General features: G+C 40.7%; 1 protein-coding gene and 1 pseudogene across 2 annotated transcripts in view; both read left to right on the forward strand.

Moving 5' to 3' along the window:
- Positions 1-5235: 5235 nt before the first annotated feature.
- On the forward strand, positions 5236-5981 carry LOC143660491 (destrin pseudogene; annotated as a pseudogene).
- Positions 5982-17372: 11391 nt separating this feature from the next.
- The window catches only part of LOC143673389 (protein SPATA31F1-like), a 33774-nt gene continuing 26737 nt past the window's right edge, over positions 17373-24409 (forward strand). Inside the window, exons 1-5 of one of the 2 annotated variants that reach the window (XM_077147840.1) lie at positions 17380-17603; positions 18080-18125; positions 18634-18694; positions 19695-20191; positions 22266-22827. In XM_077147840.1, the coding sequence (XP_077003955.1) occupies positions 17460-17603; positions 18080-18125; positions 18634-18694; positions 19695-20191; positions 22266-22624 (1107 nt within the window). In that variant the 5' untranslated portion in view covers positions 17380-17459 and the 3' untranslated portion in view covers positions 22625-22827. Of the gene's footprint in view, positions 17604-18079; positions 18126-18633; positions 18695-19694; positions 20192-22265; positions 22828-24409 lie in introns of those variants that run through there. The other variant, XM_077147841.1, reaches the window with a different exon arrangement.

Genomic DNA, 24409 nt, shown 5'->3' on the forward strand with positions numbered 1-24409 from the left:
GTGTCCTTTGAGTAGAGACAGCATATAGATGGGTCCTGTTTTTTAATCCATTCTGCCAAACTATGTCTTTTGATTGGAGAGTTTAATCCATTAACATTCAGTGTTATTACTGCACGGGTAGTACTTTCTTCTACTATTTTGGCTTCTGGATTTTATATGTCATATCTAATTTTCCTTCTTTTTACCTTTACTCATAGTCTTCCTTTCTACATTCTTCTCCACACCTCTCTCTTCTGTCTTCATATCTGTCTCTAGTGTTCCCTTTAGTATTTCTTACAGAGCTGGTTTCTTGGTCACAAATTCTCTCAGTGATTTTTTGTCTGAAAATGTTTTAATTTCTCCCTCATTTTTGAAGGACAGTTTTGCTGGATATAGAATTCTTGGTTGGCAGTTTTTCTCTTTTAACAATTTAAATATATCATCCCACTGTCTTCTCGCCTCCATGGTTTCTGCTGAGAGATCTGTGCATAGTCTTATTGGGCTTCCCTTGTATGTGATGGATTGCTTTTCTCTTGCTGCTTTCAAGATCCTCTCTTTCTCTTTGGCCTCTGACATTCTGATTATTAAATGTCTTGGAGTATGTCTACTTGGATCTATTCTCTTTGGGGTACGCTGCACTTCTTGGATCTGTAATTTTAAGTCTTTCATAAGAGTTGGGAAATTTTCAGTGATAATTTCCTCCATTAGTTTTTCTCCTCCTTTTCCCTTCTGTTCTCCTTCTGGGACACCCACAACATGTATATTCGTGTGCTTCATATTGTCTTTCAATTCCTTGAGTCCCTGCTCATATTTTTCCACTTTTTTCCCCTATAGTTTCTGTTTCTTGTCGGATTTCAGATGTTCCATCCTCCAGTTCAGAAATCCTATGTTCTGTCTCTTGAAATCTACCATTGTAGGTTTCCATTGTTTTTTTCATCTCTTCTACTGTGTCTTTCATTCCCATAAGTTCTGTGATTTGTTTTTTCAGACTTTCAGTTTCTTCTTTTTGTTCTTTCCTTGCCTCTTTATATCCTCCCTCAATTCATTGATTTGGTTTTTGATGAGGTTTTCCATGTCTGTTCGTACATTCTGAATTAATTGTTTCAGCTCCTGTATGTCATTTGAATTGTTGGTTTGTTCCTTTGACTGGGCCATGTCTTCAATTTTCCTAGTGTGATTTGTTATTTTTTGCTGGCATCTAGGCATTTAATTACCTTAATCAGTTTATTCTGGAGATTGTTTTCACTTCTTTTTTCTAGGGTTTTCTTGCTGGATGAATTTGTTGTCTATCTGTTCTTTGACATTCCGTTCAGCTTTATCTGGACCTTTAGCTTAAGTTTTGTTTAACAGAGGAGAATTTTTCAGTTCTTGTTTCTTGCCCTGCTTGTGTGGTGCCTTTCCCCCCACACACACTTAGGAGGGTCTACTTAGATATTATAGACCCCAGCCAGATTTTCCCAGACCAAACTGGCCTCCTATCAGGAGGAAAGAGTCACCTGCATCGGTTTTCCCTGAGGGTGAGACCCAGCAGGTTGAAAGACTTTCCTGTGAAGTCTCTGGACTCTGTTTTTCTTATTCTACCCAGTATGTGGTGCTTGTCTGACTGCCGGTCCCACCAGCATAAGATGATGCAGTACCTTTAACGTTGGCAGACTCTCCCTGCTGGGGGCGTGATGGAGACAGAGGAGAGGCTGTAAGCTGGTTTTAATGGCTTCAAATTACCAAGCCCTGGTGTCTGAATTCCTTGATGGAGGGATTCCACCTGGGTGAGGCTTCACCCCTCCCCTGGGGAAGGCACAGGCTCCAGATAAGCCTCCAAAAGAGCTCACTTCTGCCTATGCCTGGGGCAGTTGCAGCCTGAAAAGTCCTGCTGCTGTATCCAGAGGCAGTCAAGCCTTTGTAGATACACAGCCACAAAAACCTCTGTTTCCTTCTTTCCCCCCCCCCCCCCCCCCTTTTTCTGTCAGTCCTGCCCCCTTGGCGCCGGGGCAAAAATGAGCAACCTCTGCTTTGATCAGGTTCACCTAAGCCTGGGGCCTATTTTTAATAGTCAGAATTTGTTAATTAGTTCCACAATTGGTATTTGGTTGTGCCCAGTCCCTGCTGCTGGTAAAGCCCTTTCCTTTCCCCTCTGGGAAGCGGCCTGTGGGGGAGGGGCACTGGCCGCTGCAGCTTTGGGAACTCACGGTTCTGGGGGGTGCTTGCAGCTGGTCCAGCTGGTCCAGACTGGAGTATGCTGTGTATCTGGTCACTGACGTGGCCCCAGGAGCTGTTCTGTACTATTTCTGGTTATTTAGTAGTTGTCCTGGAGGACGAACTAAAATGTGCACGTTGTTAAGCCACCATCTTGACCCGGAAGTCCCACTGGAGGACTTTTTAAAAAGGTGTTGTATAAGCTAAATCTTGAAAAAGGTTTAAGAGTTTCTGCAATGGATAAGGGAAAAAAGGTCATTCCATAAGGCAGTAAGCACAAAGGTAGGTGCACAGCTCTGTGGGGACCCCATCATAGCTCAGATTGTTTGAAGCCATCATAGATGCTGGATAGACATAGGAACGCTGCTTTCACATCAGAACTATCATTAGCCAAAATAATTGGTTGGAGATAGTGTGTTCAAATAATTTGATTAAAAGGAAATATGTATTGGATTTCAGGAAGGAAAAAAACTGACCCAGAGAAATAGATTTTCTTTGCCTTTAAGATGGCTCCCACTGAACCCTGCATTCTGATATTTGTGGCACTGTATAATTCCCTGTCCTTGAGTAACTTGTTTCTGACCAATAGGATATGACAACATTGAGGGGATGTCACTTCATGATTAAGTTACAAAAGATTATGACTTCTAGCTTGCATGCTTTTATGAAGGAAGCTGCCATGTTGGAGAAGCCCACATTACAAGGCATTGGGGGTAGCCTCTAGCAAATAGCCAGCAAGAAACTGAAGTCCTCAGTCCAGGGTTTGAGGTGCTGAATGAAGCCAGCAGTCACTTGGAAGAAGATCTTTCACCATTTAAATCTACAGCTGAGATTGCAGACCCTAGGATGACACCCTGATTTCAACCTTGTGAGAGACCATGAGGCAGCTGAGCTAGCTAAGCCATGCATGGATTCTTGACCCATAGATACAATGAGAGAATAAATGTGTGTTGTCCTAAGCTTCTAAGTTTTGGGGTAATTTGTTATGAAGGAATAGTAATACAGCTAGGAATCAGGGAAGCCCTTCAGTAAGTATATTGTAGTTTTGGGAGGAACCCTGGGACACACAGAAAAATCCCTGCCTCACCACTTCTTAATAATGTGTATGTGCACATCTTTTGCTCATTTTAAATTGGGCTGTTTGCTTTCTTAGAGTTGAGTTTTGAGAGTTCTTTATATATTCTTGGAATAAATCCTTTTTCAGATATTATATGCAATATTTTCTGCCAGCCTGTGACTTATCTTCCCATTCTTTAGCATGATATTTTGAAGAACAGATGTTCTTAAATTTTTGATGAAGTACAATTTATCCATTTGTCTTTTATAGATTCTAATTACAGAATTGTTTATAAGACATCTTTTCCTAACCAGAAGTCACAAAGGTTTTCTCATTTGTTTTCATCTGTAAATTTTATAGTTTTAGTTTTATATTTAATGTATGATCCATTTTGAGTAGGCTCCCAGTAGGACAAACTCAAAGAGATCTAAACCAAGATATAGTAAAATTGTCAAAATCCTGGGACAAAGGATTTTAAAGCAAGACAGAAGCAACTTGTGATGTACAAGATATTGCCAATAAGATTAACAGCAGATTTCTTATCTGAAACCATAGAGGCCAGAAGACAGTGAGATAACATATTTATAAGTCTTTAAAGAAAAAAAAAACCTGTCAACTAAGAATTCTATATCCAGCAAAGCTGTCCTTCAAAAATTAAGGAGAGGTGGCTCAGTGGCAGAATACTCACCTGCCATGCTGGAAACCCAGGTTCGAGTCCCAGTGCCTGCCCACGCGAAAAAAAAAAAGGAGAAATAAAGACATTTGTAGATAAAAAAAAAAGCTGAAAGAGTTCATTACCAGAAGACCTGCTCTACAAGAAATGCTAAAAGGAGTCCTTCAGGCTGAATTGAAAGATACTACACATAGCTTGAGGCTATAAGAAAAAATAAAGAACATGTATAAAGGTCTATATAGATACAAATAAAATCCTGTATTAAGTACTTTTGGTTTGTAACTGGTCCCTCCCATATGACTTAAAAGACAAATGTGTAAAACAATAATTAACATTTCTGTCAATGGGCATACAATGTATAGAGATATAATCTGTGACAATAACAGTATAAGGGGGAGGTTGGAGATATATAGGAATACAGTGTTTGTAGACTAATGAAGCTAGGTTGGTACTATTTGACCTAGGCTGTTATTAGTTTAAGGTGTTAATTGTAATTACAAAAGTAACCACTAAGAAAACAACTAAAAATATATAGAGAAAAGGAAAGAAGGAAATCAAAATGGTACACTACAAAAAAATCAACTAAATGTGAAAAAAATAGTATTAGAGTAATTGAAGACCAAAAATGTACAAGACATAGAGAAAACAAATAGCTAAAAGATAGAAGTGAATACTTCCTTATCAATTATTGCCTTCAAAGTCAATGGATTAAACTTTCCTACTAAAAGACATAGAGAAAACAAATAGCTAAAAGGTAGAAGTAAATTCTTCTTTATGTTAGAAGTAATACTTCCTTATCAATTATTACCTTCAGTGTCTATTCTAGTTTGCTAGCTACCAGAATGCAACATACCAGAAATGGAATGGCTTTTAAAAAGGGGAATTCAACCAGTTGCTAGTTTACAGTTCTAAGGCCATGAAAATGTCCAAATTAAAGCAAGTCTATAAAAATATCCAAATTAAGACACCAACAAGAGGTTACCTTCACTCAAGAAGGGCCGATGAAGTTAAGGTTTTCTTTCTCAACTGGAAAAGCACATGGTCAACACGGTGATGTCTGCTAGCTTTCTCTCCAGGCTTCTTGTTTCATGAAGCTCCCCCAGGGACGAATTCCTTCTTCATCTCCAAAGGTCTCTGGCAGCATGGGCTCTCCTTGTGGCTCTGGCCATTCTGTCATGGCTCTAAAAAGGGACTCTCTCCAGAAATCTCCCCTCTTTTAAAGGATTCCAGTCAAGGCCCACCTGGAATGGATGAAGTCACATCTCCCTCTAATCAAAAGTTAGAACTAGTAGACTCATGCTCCACCTCTCTTCCTCCCTCACTCACCTGTTGCAGCTTCTGTGAGGATGACTCTCTGCAGACTCAGTGCCTGCTTGCTCGATTCCCTGCTTCTCTGTGACCAGTGTGGTGAAGGTGGCCTCAGGAGTACAAGTTGCTGATGAAGTATGCCACATTTTTTATGACATGAAAGCTCGGAAGTGCTCTACACCGGAAGAAATCAAGAAAAGAAAAAAGGCTGTCATTTTTTGTCTCAGTGCCGATAAAAAGTGCATCATCGTAGAAGGCAAAGAAATTTTGGTTGGAGATGTAGGGGTAACCATAACCAATCCTTTCAAGCATTTTGTGGGAATGCTTCCTGAAAAAGATTGTCGCTATGCTTTGTATAATGCAAGCTTTGAAACCAAGGAATCCAGAAAAGAGGAGTTGATGTTTTTTTGTGGGCATCAGAATTGGCACCTCTGAAAAGTAAAATGATCTACACGAGCTCCAAGGATGCAATCAAAAGAAATTCCAAGGCCTAAAACACAAGTGTCAAACAAATGGGCCAGAAGACCTCTATCGGGCTTGTATTGCTGAAAAGCTAGGTAGATCCTTAATTGTAGCTTTTGAAGGATGCCCTGTGTAGATTGTCATTCAGTGCCACAAATCAAAAGCTTCCGTGTTTATTGTTATCCTCTTGCTATATAAGTAAAGCAAATAAATATTTAGGCCAGAGTCTCACTGAAGGGGGAGCTGTCTTGTCATCTTCTAGAGCAAACTAAGTATTTTATAAACGTGTGCAAATGGCCCTAAATAAATCTAAACTCTAAAGTATAGTATTGGTGTGAAATTAAATTCTTACTTGGCCAAACGTCTGTTCTGATGAGTTGGAATGTACGGATTATTGTTAAGCTTAGGATTTTTAAGGATACAGTTCATAAAACAGTACAGGGCTATGTGAAGAGAATTATTCTAACTGTGGCAGTTCCTTTGTCTATTTGCCTTGGAGAATTGGTCATAATCTGGTTATAATCTTGGCCCAAATTCTTTATTTTTCCTTGAGCTTGAGTAATGGAAAAGAATTTTCCCCACCGCATATAATAACACTAATACACTAACTACAGTAAGATTGAGTCAGGCAGTCTTCACTCGTACCCAGTGGAGACTGCCTCACAATTGCCCACAGAGTAAACGCTGATCTCGCTGAGCACTGTTTTGAGCACTGGTGGGAATCCAGGAAGCAGTTCCTGTGCCTGGGCTCCCCAGGCACCAGCCAGGAGACTGATCGCATGACCCTGCATCTTAGAAACCATGGTGTGTCCTCGGGACAGTGTGCAGTATCTGAAACACCTAAATCTCCTTAGAGTGCGAGTTAGGGCTCCATTGGAATATACCTGATTAACGTGGACAGCATGTGGGCAGGCCAGGACATCTGTGAGAGCATTAACTGCATTTCCTTCAGAACTTGGCTGCTTCTGGTACAGTCGGGTGTGGGGGACTTTAAGGTTTACTTTGGAGTAAACTCTTGGAGCCTCAGAAAACTTGTCAATTTCCTGGAGCCGTTTGTTGACTGTGTGTGAAATGGGGAACATGTGTGATGCTTCGCACTCACATGAAGCAACCACTGATGACACGTTGAGGTAGACTGTCTTTAACATTACAGGCATAACACTTTGGACAATATAGAGATGCACAAACAGTTGAACTTAGAAGTAGCAGTATTGGCTTTATGTCATAAAGGAAGCATTTTTAACTTTAAAAAAAGAGTTAATACCCACAATCATGTGAGTCACATCTCCATGGGAACAGTTTAAAAATTCCCACCCAGCAATACTGAATGAAGACTAAAATCATGGTTTTTCTGGGGTCTACAAATTCAAACCAGCACAATGTCAATGGATTAAACTTTCCTATTAAAAGGCAAAGATTGGCAGATCATGGAGAACATGATCTATTTTATGCTATCTCCAAGAACATCATTCCTTTTAAAAACTGAGTAATATTCCATTGCAGGTATATACCACATTTTGTTTATCTTTTCATCTTCCAGTGGATATTTGGGTTGCTTCCACCTTTTGGCTGTTGTGAATCATGCTGCTAAGAACATCAGTGTATTGGTTTGTTAACGCTAATGGAATGCTACCAGAAATGGAATGGCTCTTATAAAGGGAATTTATTAATTTACGGGTTTACAGTTTTAAGGCCATAGAAATGTCCAATCTAAGGCATCCAGAGAAAGACACTTTAACACCAAAGAAAAGCCAATGTTTGTCACATAGGACAGCACATGGCTGGCATCTACTGATCCTTGTTCCTGGTTCCATTGCTTCCAGCTTCTGGTTCCAGTAGCTTCCTCTATAAGTCTCTGTGGGCCCTCACTTAACTTCTGAAGGCCAAACTCTGGATTCTGACTTGCTTAACATCTCAAGGAAAGGTACATGGCAACCTCTGCTGGGCTCTGCATCTCCAAATGTCCTTGTCTAGGCCTCTCTCTGTCAGCACTCCAAGCATCTCCAAGGTCTGCATCTAGTCAGATCTGAGCTCCTGCTGCCTCTGTATTTCCAAAAATCTGTCTGCATCTGCATCTCAGGTTTCTCCAAAATGTTTCCCCTTTTAAAGGATTCTAGGAAACGAATCAAGACCCACTTTAAATGGGCAGAGTCACATCTCCATCTAATCAAAAGGGCACACCCACAGTTCGGCATGTCACATTTCCACGGAAACAATCTGTGCTTGTTTGAAATGATTTATGTACTCGAGAAAAACCATGTTTTAATCCTGATCCAATCTTGTGGGAGCAGCCATTTATTTTAATTCCTATTCAATAATGTAGGTTGGAATCTTTGATTAGATTACATCCATGGAGATGTGACTCACCCAGTTGTGGGTATTAACTTTAGATTAAAGGAAGATATGACTTCACACATACTAGTTAGTTCTTCATTAGTTTCTTGGAATCCCTTAAAAGAGGAAATATTTTGGAGAGAGTCCCTTTTTAAAGCCATGAGAATCATGAGAGCCCACGTAGCCAGAGACTTTTGGAAAATGTCCCCAGGGGAGCTTCATGAAACAAGAAGCCTGGAGAGAAAGCCAGCAGATGTCACCATGTTTGCCATGTGCCTTTCCAGTTGACATAGAAACCCCGAACTTCAGCGGCCTTTCTTGAGTGAAGGTAACCTCTTGCTGGTGCCTTAATTTGGACATTTTTATAGACTTGCTTTAATTTGGACATTTTCATGGCCTTAGAACTGTGAACTTGCAACTTAATAAATTCCCCCTTTTAAAAGCTGTTTCATTTCTGGTGTATCACATTCCGGCAGCTAGCAAACTAGAACACAATCCAATCAAAAGTTCACACCCACAACTGGGTGTGCCACATCTCAATTGAAACTATCCAATCAAAGTTTCCATTCTCAACAATAGGTCTGGCCCCACGAGATTGAATCAGGATTAAAACATGGCTTTTCTAGGGTACATAATAGTTTCAAATCAGCATAATTAGTGTACAAATATCTGTCCAAATCCTTGCTTTAAATTCTTTTACATATCTATGTAGGGGCGGAATTGCTAGCCCGTAACTGTTTTAAATAGCAGCTAAATCACTTTAAATGCCCACAGTGTTTGAGGGTTCCTATTCTTTCACATTCTTGCCAGCACCTCTTATTTTCTGTTTTTAAAATAATAGCCACTCTAGTGAGTGTGAGGGAGTACCTTGTTGTGATTTTGATTTGCATTTCCCTAATGACTAATTATATTGATCATCTTTTCATGTGCTTATGTGCCATTCATATATCTTCTGTGGTGAAACATCTGTCCAAATATTTTTCCCATTTTGTTAAGAGTAAAAAATTAAGACATTAGGAAACACAAACTAAAACCACAATTATACAAGGGTTGGCAAGGATGTAAGAAAAGTGGAACTCTCATACATTGCTGGTGTGAATATAAAATAGTACAATCCAGAATTACATGTGTGTTCTTGTTAATCAAATGTTAGAATTGTTTCTCTAAAGAAATTAAAGAATAATAAATATTTAAAAATGGTAGAACCATCTTGGAAAACAGTTTGGCAGTACTTACTACATGATCTAGTCATTCTAGCTCTTGAATATTTACCCGAGAGAATAGAAAATATATGTCCATATCAAGACTAATACTCGAATATTCATAGCAACATTATTTGTAATAACCCAAAATGGCAATAACCCAAATACCCTCAGCTAGCGAATAGATAATAAAAATTGTGGTACATCTGTACAATGGAATACTAATCTTCAATAAAAAGGAATAACTATTGATACACATAATAGCATGGATATATTTAAATAACTGTGCTGAGTGAAAGAAGCCAGACACAAAGGTGTACATACTATATGATTGTATAAAACTGTAGAAAATGCAAATTAATCTGTAGTGAGAGAAACTGATCAGTAGTTGCTAGGGAAAGGGGGAGCTTGGAAAGGTAAATGGAAGGATTACAGAAGGGGCATGAGGGAAGTTTTGAGGATGATGTATTATTTACCACCTTGATTGCAGTGATGATTTCAAAGGTGTATACGTGTGTTAAAATTATCAAATTGTTCCTTTAAGTACATGTAGTTTATTATATAATTATACTTCAATAAAGCTGTCATAAAAATAACTACATTTTAGAAAAATCAAAGATGTAAGCATAAGAAATCAAATCACTTTTAAAAGTACTCTGAAGAAATACAGCAGGAAGAATTTCTATAATCTCAGAAAGGGGAAGGCCCTTCTAACTGTGACATAAAATAACTAAAGACATAACATAAAAGGTTGATAAATTAAACCATATAAACATTTCAAATGTATGGTTGGCCAAAATCATCACAAACATCAAAAGACAAATGAAAAAAAGTTTACAATACATATAACAAAGGGCTCATTTTCTTACAATATAAAAGCACCTATAAGTCAATAAGAAAAAGATAATCTGGTAGAAAGATCAGAAATTAATATGAACACATATTTCGGAGAAAAGGTAATAGATATACAAAAGATGCACAAGCTCCTGTACAATAAATTTATACAAATAAACTTATACTACAAGATAATAGTTTTCGCCTCTCAAATAGCCAAAGAGAAAAATTTGGAAAAACGAAATCAATGGGGATATGAGAAGGGAAGCAGTCTTAAAAAATACTTGAATGTGAATTTCTACAATTGGCGGGCAATCAGGCAATATCAAACATTTAAAATACACACATCATTTGACCCAGCAATTTCATCCTTAGGAATATTTCCTACATATATGCCCATACATGAATACAAAGACTTATGAAGTTCATGTCAACATTATTAGGGCAAAGACTATAACTACATATCCACTAAAAGGGCATTAAATACTCCTAAGTATAACTAACGATGCTGAGTGTGAGTATGGTTGAAAGGGGAAGGGTAGGTTCGTGTATGTCACTAGAAGGAAAGCTAGAGGATAAAACAGGACTGTATAACAGCGAAACCTATAGTGGATGATGACTGTGGTTAATTGTAAAAATATGAGAAAGTTATTACATGAACTAGAATAAATATACATCATTATCACAAGGTATTAATAATAGGGTGGTATATGGGAAAATGCAATTAATGCAAACTAAGGACTATAGTTTAATGACGTTGTAATATTCTTTCATCAATTGTAACAAAGGCACTATACCAAAGCTAAGTGTAAAAAATAAGGGGTATGGGAGCTTTGGGATTTTTTGAAGAAATGAAGGTGATCTCAAATTCATTGTGGCAATGAATGCATAAGTATATGATTATACCAAGAACCATTGATTGTACACTTCAGATGGACTGCATGATGTATGAATGAAACTTTTAAAAAAGAGCTGAAAAAGATAGGGCACTGAAGGTAAATTGCATTATAGCCATATCAAGGAAGAGAGTACAGACACGAAAGAAAATAATATGCATTATGATATTTATATTATTAAATGAAATAAGATAAAGAAAAAAATCTATGGTATGCTTCCATTTGTGAAGAAAAACATGAAAATTTATTTATTTTTGTCTGTGCGAGACACACAATAATCTAACAGGAGTGACTGGATCTAGGGAAGAAAAATAGGAGGTGGGAGAAAAGGATGGGAAAGAGACATACTATGTACCTTCTTGTGCCCTTTGAATTTTCTCCTACGTATAGGCATGTTTACTTTAAAAGATCAATTAATTTTAGTGATTGGAATAAACACAAAAGTCCTACTTCAAGAGGCCTTATGCCTGCCGCTCCTTCCTTACAATTCCTCTCCAGTTCACCCAACCGCACCTCTGCTTAGAGGCGGAAATCCATGGGCCACGCCTCAGTTCTTCTAGTTGTTAGTAAGTTTCTCTCCCACCTTGGATGCCCTCCTTTTCCCCACAGTCTGCACTTTTAGACCCACTGATTCTTTCTGAGTTTTCCCTCTTAAAAGGTTATATTTGATAAAAGGGAATAGATAGAAGTGAAGGCAGTTCACTAGTGGGTCTATAAGTAACATTACCATATTGAAGGTTAACATGATGGGAAGGGGTTGTATACACCCATGTGTCCCACTGATTAACACTACAACCAACACATTTATTGGTTATCTGTCTCTTGGGAACAATGAAACTATCTAAAATTGAGAGTGCTGATGGCCTGTTGACTTTGGACATTATACAGGATGCCCAATGAAGGGAGGTGGCTGAAGTTTACACCAACTGAGAAGTAGATTTGGTGAATGATGGGGTATGCATATGATTGAATATTGTGTTGCTACAAGAAGGAACAAAGTTGTGAGGCATGCAACATTTTGAATGAACCTGTGGGACATTTGGTAAGGCAAAATAAGCCAGAAACAAAAGTGCAAATATTGTAGGGTCTCATTTAGAAAATACATTTAAGTAAACAGGGGCCTAGATTGTAAGTTCTTATACAAGTCACATTTAGTTTGGAGTGGTAATTGTTATTTCTGGATTTTGAGAGACTGTTTTATACATGTATAACCTGGTATTAGGAGATAAGAACAAAGCCAATCAGGTCAGGATTAGGTAATTCAGAAATACAGGAATGAGTAAGACATTGTGTCTATGTTTTAGAACCTCATCTTCTCTTTGAGACCAAAGAAAGAAAGGTTTATTTTGTCCAGAACCTAAATTATCTGTAGCACATAATATAACTCAACCTGTCTGGACAGATCATTTAAACGATTCAAACACAGGGAGCCCAGAATAAGAATGATGGCCTTTAAACCTGTATACTTAATGTAATGCCTGGATACATCCCAAGATATATTAAGCAGTTAATCACAAAGTATTGGCAAAGTCCCTTAAGGGATGGGAGAAAAAAATAGCTATTAAACTTCACCACCAGGGAAACCCCTGATACCATCTCAAATAATAGGCACGCCCAAATCAATAGGACAAGCCCTTAAGTTTGAGGCTTGCTCTTGTGAAGCTTATGTATATAAGCAGAGAAGCTAGCCTAAGAGTTACTTCTGTAGGACCTCTTTTGTTGTTCAGGTGTGGCCTCTCTTTCTCTAAGCCCAACTCTGCCACTGAAATCATTGCCCTTCTCCCTACAAGGGACATCACATCCAGGGGTGATATGGGAGATGACTCCCAGGGATGAACCTGGCCTTGGCACTGCAGGATCAACAATGCCATCCTGACCAAAAGGGGGAAAAGAAGTGTAACAAATAAGGTATTAGTGGCTGAGAGAGTTCAATAGGGTCAAGAGGCTACTCTAGAGGTCACTCTTACACACACTTCAGTTTAATATTGCTACCTATCATAACTTGCCAAACCCTAACCAAAACCATTCATGCCAACCCTAAAGAATGCCTAGAGCATTACATAAGGTTCTACAAAGGTTCCATGCACTAGGGTAAGTTTCCAGAAACCTACAACCTCCAGATGGGTCCCTGGACCAGATAAGTCCTGAAATGCAGAGGGGTCAGCCTCTCCAGAACATCAACTAGTTCTATCTCCCTATCCCAAATTATTGACAGCCCCTTCCAAAATGAAAAAGTTAGAATGGGCATAGTTCCAATACCCTCAAAAAGTGGGAGAAAGATCAAAGGTGATGGTGGAGTTATACATAGAAGGTAGGATTTAACAAATGAGTATGACTGCTGAGTCATTATATTGATATTTCTTTTAGTCTCTAGTATCTTAGAGCAACTAGAAGTAAAATCCTAAAATTGTGAAATTGTAACTCACACCAAAACTCTGAAATCTGTTCTACAACTAATTGTTATTCTGTGCTTTGAAATTTAAACAAAAAAGAAAAAAAATACGGGTATGAGGAACAGAGGGGAAAAAAAGGTTATAATTGAGATCTGAGCCTCAAAAGTGAGTACATAAAATTATCTGAAATAAGTTGTTGACTCTTGCTTTATGTGAATTAGTCCTGCGTTTAAAACTAGATTTTTAAGTGTCCTATGAGTAAGTATGCAATAAAGTCAAATGTCGTTGTGCCCTTGACACTAAAAAGCTTATGGCTAAGCACATACTGAGTGGTCAGGGACTGAATGCTGGACAAAGGACCAAATAACCTCTTCAGAGATTTTCATCTTTAAAAATGTTTGGCTGTGGGATCACTCTCACAAGGGATGGCTTTCTCAAGGAAATTCAGAAATCCTGGACTGTTGGAGCTTGTGCTGGTTTGAAACTATTATGTACCCCAGAAAAGCCATGTTTTTATCCTGATCCAATCTTGTGGGGCCAGACCTATTGTTTAGGGTGGAAACCTTTGATTAGATTGTTTCCCTGGAGACTGGTTCGCTCCATTGTGGGTGTGACCTTTTGATTAGATAGGGATGTGACTCTGCCCATTCAAGGCAGGTCTTTAGTTTACTGGAATCCTTTAAAGAGGGAAACATTTGTAGAAACCTTAGATGCAAACACAGATGTTTGGAGATGCAGAGCCCAGCAGACATCACCATGTGCCTTCGCATGAGTTACCAAGCAAAGCAGAATCCAGAGTTGTGTGCTGGAGGAAATAAGTGAAGGCCTATAGATACTTAGAGAGGAAACACAGGCATCAGAAGCTAGAAGCAATGAACCAGGAACAAGGACCAGCAGATGCCAGCCGTATGCCTTCCCAATCAGCCTTCCTTGAGTCAAGGTATCTCTCTGGATGCCTAAGTTTGGATTTTTTATGGCCTTAGAACTGTAAACTTGTAACTAAATAAATTCCCTTTTTAAAAGCCATTCCATTTCTGATATATTGCATTCTGGCAGCTTTAACAAACCAAAACAGAATTTGATACTAGAGGTGGGGTGCTGTTGTTTGCAAATACCAACATGTTGGAGTGGCTTTTTAAATGGGTAAGGGGAAGATCCTGGAAGAGTTGTGAGGCTCTTGATAGAGAAGGCTTTGAAGAGACTGTTGGTAGAAATATGGACTCTAAATATATTTCTGATGAGCCGTCAGACAGAAATAATGCATGTGCTATTGCAAACTGGAAGAAAGGTGACCCGTGATTTAAAGTGGCAGAGAAATTGGCCAAACTGAGTACTGCTGTTGGATGGAAGTCAGAATTTAAAGGTGATGACCTGGGATACTTAGCTGAGAAATCTTCCCAACTAATTGTGGGAAATGCAGCCTGGCTGCTCCTTGTAGCTTATAGTAAAATATGACAGGAAAGATATAAGTTGAGAACTGAACTCTTGGGTACAAAGAAACCAGAAACTGATGGTCTGGAAAATTCTGGGCTTCCAGAAATTGAGACCTTAGTGAATAAGGCCCCATATGAAGATTTAATCAAACATGGAAGCAGGACAAGTGAAGACTGGAGATGGAGTTATCCAGAATGGATTTGTAGGAAAGTCCTGTTGTTTGATGGTTGTGGCCCCTGCATATTGCATAGAAAACCAAAAGTGTGTGGGATCTGTATAAATGGAACTACTGCTAGTCTGGACTAAAAGGGACAGAAAAGGGACAAATTGAAGGAAAAATGACTTCAGAGGCAGAACCATGGAAGCTAAGGTCTGGAGCCAGGAAATCTCAGGCCAGGAGAGTGGAACCACCTATAATGTGCAGACGGTGAGTTTGTCCCAGAAGCAGAGGGCAGGCCTTCCTCTTCATTGCTCAGGAAGAGTTTTGCCACTGCAGGCCTCAGAAAGGGTGGAGCGCATAAACCAGGAATTGGGGGGAGCCTGGCAGTTACCCCATTGTTCTGGAGGAGTTGAGCACATGCCCCAGAGATGGCAGAGAGCCTGTGTGCTGCCCCATGCTTGGAGAGGGTTGAACCAAAAGAAAGGTGATCCCCACAATGTGCCCAAATGTTGCAACCCTCACTACAGCATTTGGAGAGAACAGGACTGCTGCATAGGCCTTTGGAAAGGGTGGGACTGTTGCTTTCTAAAGGCCTGATGATAAGTGACTCTCAGACTTTGAAATCCAGTTTAGCTTATCCTGCAGGTTTTCAGAATTGTTTGGGTCTAGTGACCCGTTTTCATTTAGATTTCTCCCCATGGAAATGGAAACATGTGTCCTATGACTGTCCCTCCTTTGTATATTGGCAGCAGATAACTTATTCTGAATTTCACAAGTCCAGAGTTAGAGGAGAATTTTGTCTTAGGACAGGCCATGCCAATAAATAATTTTTGATGTTGGATTGTAGGTGAAATGGTTTAAGGCTTTTGTAACATTGTGATGGAGTGAATGTATTTTGTATATGGAAAGAACTTGTCCCTTGGGGGTCAAGAGAGTGGAATGTGCCAGTTTGAAACTATTATATACCCCAGAAAAGCCATGTTTTTATCCTGATCCTATCTCGTGGGGCCAGATCTATTGTTTAAGGTGGAAATCTTTGATTAGATTGTTTTCAGGGAGACTGACCCACTCAATTGTGGGTGTGACCTTTTGATTAGATGGAGATGTGACTCTCCCCATTCAATGTGGGTCTTGATTAGTTTACTGGAGTCCTTTAAAAGAGGAAACGTTTTGCAGAAACCTTAGATGCAGACACAGATGTTTGGAGATGCAGAGTCCATCTCACACCTTTCCAAGAGATGCTAAGCAAGCCAGAACCCAGAGTTGTGTCCTGGAGGAACTAAGTGAAGGCCCACAGATGCTTAGAGAGGAAACAGTAGCATCACGAGTTGGAAGCAATGAACCGAGAACAAGGACCAGCAGATGCTAGCCATGTACCTTTCCAGATTGGCCTTCCTTGAGTCAAGGTAACTTTCCATGGATGCCTTAGTTTGGATATTTTTATGGCCTTTGAACAATAAACTTGTAACTTAATAAAAGCCATTCCATTTTTGGCATATTGCATTCTGGTAGCTTTAACAAACTGAAACAGAGGTATATCACAACATTCACAGTGGCCATAAGTGAAAGTACTGTATAAATCAGTAGACATATAGTATTGAGATACTGGGTTTGAACAGGAAAAACCCTGCATACCTAAAGAGTTCAAACACAGATTTTCAAAAAACTCTTTTAGCCAAATATAACAATCGTGGCAGAGTAAATCAAAGAGCCACAAATTTGGCCTGTAATTAAAAGACTTGTCAATAATCCATCTCCATAATTGGATGGGATGCTTTAAGATCTATAGAGGCAGATCTGGAACAAGCCTTGGACAGACCTCCAGAAGTGAGCCTCATTCATGTACCTCCATGGAAGCTAGTGTTTACATTCTTTCCACTCATCTGCAAGCCTAACCACACAGACTTGAAAGAGTCCTTCTTTAACTCTCAGAATATTTAAAAGGATGAGCAACTTGTTCTTTAATTGTTACATCAGATATTGTCCTCTTCCTGAACCTCTCAATACTGACCACACATTTCCTATGACATCTAAACTCTGTTTCTAAGTCTTAACAAGATGGTACTGCCCCATAATCTTGTGTGTGTTTTCTGTTATCTTCCTTGTACAAGTGACAGAGTTGATGGAGTTCAAAATATTTCTTAAAGGGCAAACTGTGTGCTTAAAGACTCAATTATCCAGGATGGGTGACTATTATTGTCATAAAGGAGTGAAGTGAGCCATCAGGATGTGGGAGCATCAGAAGAGATGTGCTAACTATAACTGTGACACCTTTAGTCTCAGGTTCTGCAACCAATACAAACAAGACACCCTCATCTAAACACTAAATCATACATGAGCTTCTCTAAGCAAATAAAGACATGTGAAGCTATGTCTGTCTTGTTAAAATAAAACTTTACGACTCTGTGATGATGCAGTCTTTTGATCTGGTTCCATCTTCTGTGAGGCAAATATGACAAGATCTAGAATCTGGAGACATTAAGTTCCAAGACTCTGGAAGTCTAGGAAGATGGATAGCTAGTGAGGTTTAGATCATGTTGAGCCCTACCTTTGTTCTGTGGGATGTTGGATATCCCTTATATACCTATGGTTCCATCTTCATCCTTATCCTAATTATTTGGAAAGTGAAAAGGAGCCACCAAGGATTAAAGTTGGAACCTACCAGGAGCTGTTGCCGGGTAGGTTTTTGTTATATTAATGACTGAACTGATTAAGTGTCAAGCAAGAAAATTTTTATCCCTCACTTTCACTTATTACTCTTACCTACAACTTTTTTGTGGGGTTTTCCATACTGGATCCCACGAAAGTGCCCATTTGGTGAATTTGTTGGTTGTTGTTGATGGCTAAAGTCATTTGATTACTTAAACCACTGACACTATTCTGTTTCACTTTTCCTGCTAACTCATTCTAAGTGCCCCCGTAAAACTTGCATTGGGTAGTGGGAGGTATGGAGTATGGAAGAGACTTGAAGTGAATCAGAAAAAAGCAGAAATGGGAAATGAGTGTAAAGGGAGGAGCAGGGAAAGGAAATGTAGACGAGTATATAAAATTGGTATATAGAAAAGGATTACATACTGTTTATGGGTTTTGTCTTATGTTACATGTGAAAAGAAAATAGTGTTCCAGTTTCACACTCTAACTTTTTGTCTTTAAGAGTCACCGAAGAGTCAGACAAAGGGCTAGAGATAGAACATCAAGAGGTAAAGTCCCAATCTCTCCTCTGAATCCCCTCCACTATGGGTGAGATTCCCATGAATTCTGATTCTCTCTGATATTCAGGAGTCAGGCGTTTTAACCATCAAAGGTCCCAATTCCCAAACTGAAAACTTATTGAAAAAATGTCTTTGGATGGAAATCAGAACCTGGGAATATCTCAGGATCCTCAACCTTACACCACTGGGAGTAGGGCAGAAGTTCTTAACTGTGTCATTAATTAGCTATATGACATTGTGGAAGGCACTTCTCATCTCAGTCTTGTTATAGACACAACACTGATGATCATTCACACTGTGGTTGTGAAGATGAAAAGGTGATTAGGAATGACCACATCATAAATGTTTAAGTTGTACACAGACACAACTTAGAGCATTGACTTTTGGGGTTTATAGTCTCATTTCACTCAGAATCAAAGACCTTATTATTTAGTTTCCTATAGTGTGTCCATTAATTTTCCCCCATCTCATGTAACACTGTCTTCTGCTTTCTCAGCTAGGAGAGCTTCCCAGGAAGAAGCTGAAAAGCCATGGGAGCTTCTCTCTCTCATAAAAAGGTGATCCCTTGCTCATGGGTGTCTTCCAAGCTCCATCCTGCCCTGTGATTAATTCTCACCTTGGTGGCCTGGAACAGGGATTAGGAGAGGGATAATGGCTGACAGGAAGCCACTCCATAGAAGCTAGTTCACAGGCTGAGGGGGTTGTTAGGGCACGGAGGTCAGACATCTTAGGAGGGAAGAATCTCCCAATTCCACTTTTGGTGCTATAGCTACATTAGACTGGGAATTCAGGTCTAAGTAGTGCATAAGTAATAAATGCCTCTACCTGGGGTTGAAATCAGCCATAATGAAAGTTATCCAGTTAAGAGATTGGATTTCTCACAAATAAATAATCATTGTTTTATTCACTTTGCACCTATACCCTTTCAAAGGCAGGCTCATCTGAGTCTGGCTGGACCCTACTGACATAAATCCCCTGGACCATCTTTGGGGAGAACACTTCCTGGGATAGTTCTCAGACAGGAGTCTAACTTCTTATCCTCTTCATGGATCTCACGGGAACAGGAATGTCTCCCAAGAGATGCTGTGCACAGGACCAAGGACAGTCCCCAGAACGTAAACGTACAGTTCTCATGAAAGGATCTCATTTTCCATAGTATGGAAAAGCTGAATTCCAGGCTTTGTTTCTCAACCCCAAAAGAGACAGACCCAAAGTTCTACCTGGTGACACCCCATCAGATAACCACTTAGCTCTTGCATCACCCTGATTCCCTACTAATTAAGCTTCTCAATACAGGTTAGCAAAAACTAGCCCCCTAACTTTCAGCTTTGAGTCCTACCAGCCCTTCTGGGTAGTCCAAGCCCCAGATCCTCAGTCAAGGTGGCCTACAACTGCCGAATGCCGTTATCATAGGGAGGAAAGAAGAGGGATAGACTCCTGTGGGGTAGGCCTTAGGGCTTCCAGGACTAGGGGAGGGCAGGGCCTATCCCCCCAGGCTACACTCTTCCAAGGAGGCAGAGGGTGCTTCAGTAATGGTTGCCACGTTTCCCTTCCCAGCCACAGCTGGCTTCCTCGGGAGGGAAGTGTGCGGCGGCTCCTGTGTACGGATCCCTGTTGCCACGTCTGCAATGCTGTGGCTCTGGAGATTCAGCAACTGCTGGTGGGTGAGAACACCATGATCTCCTCCATTTCATCGGAGGCATCGCTGGTCTCTTCTTGCCTAGATATTTTGTCCATGTCTAGTAGCTCCTTTGAGAAGAGTCTGGAGCAGCCTTCCCAGCAGTCTCGAGAGCTTTCCCTGGCATCCGTAACCCCCACACTGTCACAGTTAACAGATCAGAAATCCTTAAGCCAGCCAGCCACCAAGTCACCCAGTACAGTCTGCATCCGAGACTACTGCACTGAGCTCCTGCAGCACAGGCAGGGATTTCCACTGTCAGATGTGTCCTGGGGCACAGAAGCTCCATCCTCCTCGAGCCTTGAGGAGCCTAGGAATCCTGTCAGCCAGCAGAAGAGGAGCAAGAGCAACTCAGAATTTGTCCAGGAGAACCAAGGTTAGCAGCCCTTAAATACTACGTTCCTTTGCCTTTTCTGAACCCAGAGTTCACTAACCTAAACACCCTGTGACCCCACATTCCCTGCTCATCTACTGTTCCTAGGTCCCAGGTTTCTTTCTCTTCAGTGGTTTCCCCTTCATCATCCATACCACCTAAAATTTACTCCCATTAAGTCAGCCCTTCTTCTTCCCCACATTCCCCAATGTGGACCTCTCCAATTGACCTAGGTTTTTCAAGTACATAAATGGATGATGCATTTCCACACTTGAGGGCTTCCAAGGCATCACACTGCCCTCATTCTTTTCAAAACCTGGGGGAAAATGTGAATGCTGAATGCTACCTCTCGCCTCTGTTGAAAACATGGGAACCTTTTATTCCCCTGAACTGGGTGGAGTTCATGAGAGTCTAGACAGCCTGCACTAGCTTTCTGGCTTTTAATGGATCCACTGTGAACCCAGGACAAAAAATATCACTATGAGCAAATCCAAAACTTCATAGCTCTGCCTCTGTGATCTCCCACTCTTCAGCTTCTAGAAGCCTTACTCCAATGCCTGGAGATATGCTGAGGTCCCAGTGCCAGCTGTAAGAGAAACACAGTTACCTCTTCTGTAGTTTCTCTTCTCTGCACATTGAGTCCTTGGGCTGCCTCTAGAAATAAGTACATGAAAGGGAAATCCTGGTTTCTTTCTCTTCAGTGGTTCCCCCTTCGTCATCCATACCACCTAAAATTTACTCCCATTCCAGTCAGCCCTTCCTTCTTCCCCACATTCCCCAAGTTGGGCCTCTCCAACTGACCATCAGTAATCAGTGTCCTATTTCTGACTGTGGCCATGTGTGAGCTTGGAATGGAACCTGCTTTAGAGGCAGCTCCAGTTTCAGTGGAGCTTTCCAACTGTGGTCCAGAGATTCCTGCAGACACAGAGAACCTTACAACATAGGCTCTGAGACATACTGCATTTCCTTCCCCCAGACCCAGGGACTTCCTAGTTGGGGAAGTCCATTTCAGTTCTCAAAAGGGAACCAGATTTTTCCTAGAACATGCCCAGAGGCTGCTGGAATTACACCTCCAGAAGTTGATCTGATAGCTGCTGCCCAGAACAGTGCAACCCTGATCAATATGAGTCTCCCCAAGCCTGCAGCTCCAGAGGCCAATAGGAATCCTGACTTTTTCTAACTCACTGCAGCTGATGGTAATTCCCCAAGCTGCAGATGCTCATCCAGGCCAGGGTAATGTTGTAAAGACACACTCACTCAAATATGGGAAGATCCACTAGGCCACCATCCCTTCCCACAAGTGCAAATGAAATTTAGTTTGGCCAAATGAGTGCCTAGAATTAAGTGGGGCTAGCAATGCTGTTTAGCTCTCTAGAGGCAACATTTCCATTCTCTAAGCTTGCTGCTCTCTGTCAGCACCTTCAACAGTTTCTGTCTCATCTTGAGGTCTGATAGCCTCTTCCAGGTTTATCTGGGGCCAAAACGCCTGATAAGAATAACATGCAATTAACTCTCAAATGGTTCAGAGAAAAAAAAGAAAAATAGTATATACACATATATACATAGAGATATTAAGCAAATGTGTCAAAATATTAACTATTCTTGAATTTGAAGTAACAAATATAGAAGTGTCAGTTGTCCTATTCCTACAACTTGTCTATAACACTGAGAAAAAGAAAACAAATCCCCTTCCCCCCAATCAAAACAAAAAAAATAGTGACACGTAAGACAGTTAAACCAAGATAAACAACCTTTTCCAAACAAGGAATCTAGAGCAGTGGCAAATATGCAGTACCCAAGGCCTTGAAGGGCTAGACTTTACAAGGCCAACTTGCCGGGCCAAATTTTGCAGGTACAGTATTTGAAGGTGCCAGACTTCCAGGGTCAATTATTTCAGGGCTACAGAGCCAGCCTCACAAAACTTCAGTGGGCCAGTTTTTGCAAGGCCAGTCTTTAAAAGGCCTAATTTTCCAGGATCAGGTTTTGTAGTTAGCTTTTGAATGGAACATTTTCTAGGGTTAAAAGTTGCAGGGTCTGATAAGGGAAACCCATTCTCACAAAACCTTAACCCTTCCAGAAGCTCCAGAAACTGACTTGGAAAATAAGCAGAAGCACCTCCTACACTGGATTAACTCTGAGATAAAAAGCCAAGGGCACGAGGAATCGATTCTCCACCAAGAGGCTGAGACAGAGGCCGAGGCCAGATTGAAAAAGACTGAAAGGAGGCCAGCCAGCACCAAAGACTCTGCAGGGGGAGCTAAAGTGGAGGACACCACAAGGAACCCCAAGGCCCAGACTCCCGGGACTGAGGACAGGCAGACCATTTTCAACACCCTCCAGTTCCCAGACAATCAGCACCACCAACATCCCCTACAGTCCATCTTTTCTGGGTCCTTTGCCAGCCTTATCACAACCCCCAGCACTATCCTCAACTGACTTGTGCCCCCCAAACAGAAAATCCATCACAGGTCTCAGTTCTCCCCTCCATGGAAGGCACAGATCTACACGAGGAGAATACCCCGTCCCAGCAGAAGGAGTTTCCAAACCTCTGCATCCCCCTGAAAACGGCTGTTACTGTCATTTCCATTAATATGCAGGTGAGGCAGGACTTTCCCAAAATATATTTCTTACCTCTAAGAGCCCTGTGTGTGCCTCCTTCTTTTCAATGTGGCATATGATGGAGTGTGTACGGGAGGCAGAAAATATTTCCCATCTGATAGAGGAGCTTCAACCCACATTTCATATGGGTCAGCATTCTCCACAACTCCTCCCAGCCTCATGCTGGACTGTGGAAAAAGAGACTTGAGCAGAGAAGCAAGGCCACTGCCTAAGGTGCATTGAGGTTAAAGGTCAGCCTGGAATCATGGCTTTCCACAGTGGGCCCCAGAGGAACAACGTGGACATGATGATAGTGTTGACAAGGGGGAGTAGCTGAAAACCCAGTGCATTCTTGTCCCATCCAAAGGCAAAATTCATTCATTAATGGTATATATACCCACAATATGGAGGAAAGTTTTTTAGTGGAGTGCTGCATGGCCCATCCTTGACAAGAGCTGCTTTAGTATTTATTGAAAGCATATAGCTATTATGCCAGATGTCAAAACCAAAATCTCCTCTCTCTGCCTCTTGTTGATATTGATGAGATCTTTAAGGGTACTCCATCTGGCAGCTTGCTGCAGCCCAGATACCTGTTTGCCACTGCCGCTGCCTGTCAGCTGCATGAAATGAATACCTCCTAGAATGAAGATCAGTTGATGAGGAGGTCTCCAAAAGGGTCACAATGAAAATGACTCAGAGCTGAGTCGATTCCACAATTCAAATATTTGAGTACTTACTATGTGCCAGGTACTATGCCATACACCAGGCATTGTAGTGAATAAGATCTTGGCCTCATGGAACTCATGGCCTGAAGGGGTAGACAGTCATGTAGAAGACCACTTAAAAGCAATGCATAAGAGCTGTTTGGAGGAAGCAGGTGAAAAAATACAAGAGGGCACTTAACCTAGTTTGTGAGGTGTGTCTGTGGAAAGTTTTCTGGAAGAGGCAATATGTTGCCTGAGTTTCAAAGGATGATAGAGTTAGGCAGCAGTGGGTGGGGAGTGGTGAGGGTTTTCCAAGCTAAGGGTACAACATGAGCAAAAGCATGAACTTGGAAAATGGCATGGTATGTCAGAAAATAGTGACTAGCTGGAGAAATTTCTGTAACAATCACAAAAATATGTGAGATGTTTGAGCATTCAGAATGAGCTTGCCAAGCTGAAGAATGGATGGCAAGCATTCATCCTTCCTTTCCTTCCTTCACAGATATTAAGTACCTACTATGTGTTAAGCATTTTAAAGGTACAAGGGACACACAGTGAACAAACAGAAAAATAAGTTACCACAAAGAACTAAATTGTGAATGTGCCAGGCAGAGCGACAAAATGAGCTGAAGTAAAAATATGGTGTATAGAATGTGATCACATATACACACAAAAATCAGGGTAAGAGGTGTGGGGAGGACTTAACTGGGGTGTAATTTTTAAATTGGAGTCTGGGGAAGATGTTATTAAGAAATAAACATTTGAGCAAGGACTGGAAGGAGGTGAGAGAGCAAACCACATGGATAACTGGGGGAAAAGCAAAGAAGAAAGTGTCAAGGATGAGATCAGAGTAGTAAAAGTAGGATATAGGAGGGTGTGTAGAAATGAGTGGATTGATGAAGCATGCCAATTATAATAT

Source organism: Tamandua tetradactyla, chromosome 2, assembly GCF_023851605.1.
Source record: "Tamandua tetradactyla isolate mTamTet1 chromosome 2, mTamTet1.pri, whole genome shotgun sequence".
NCBI lineage: Eukaryota > Metazoa > Chordata > Mammalia > Pilosa > Myrmecophagidae > Tamandua > Tamandua tetradactyla.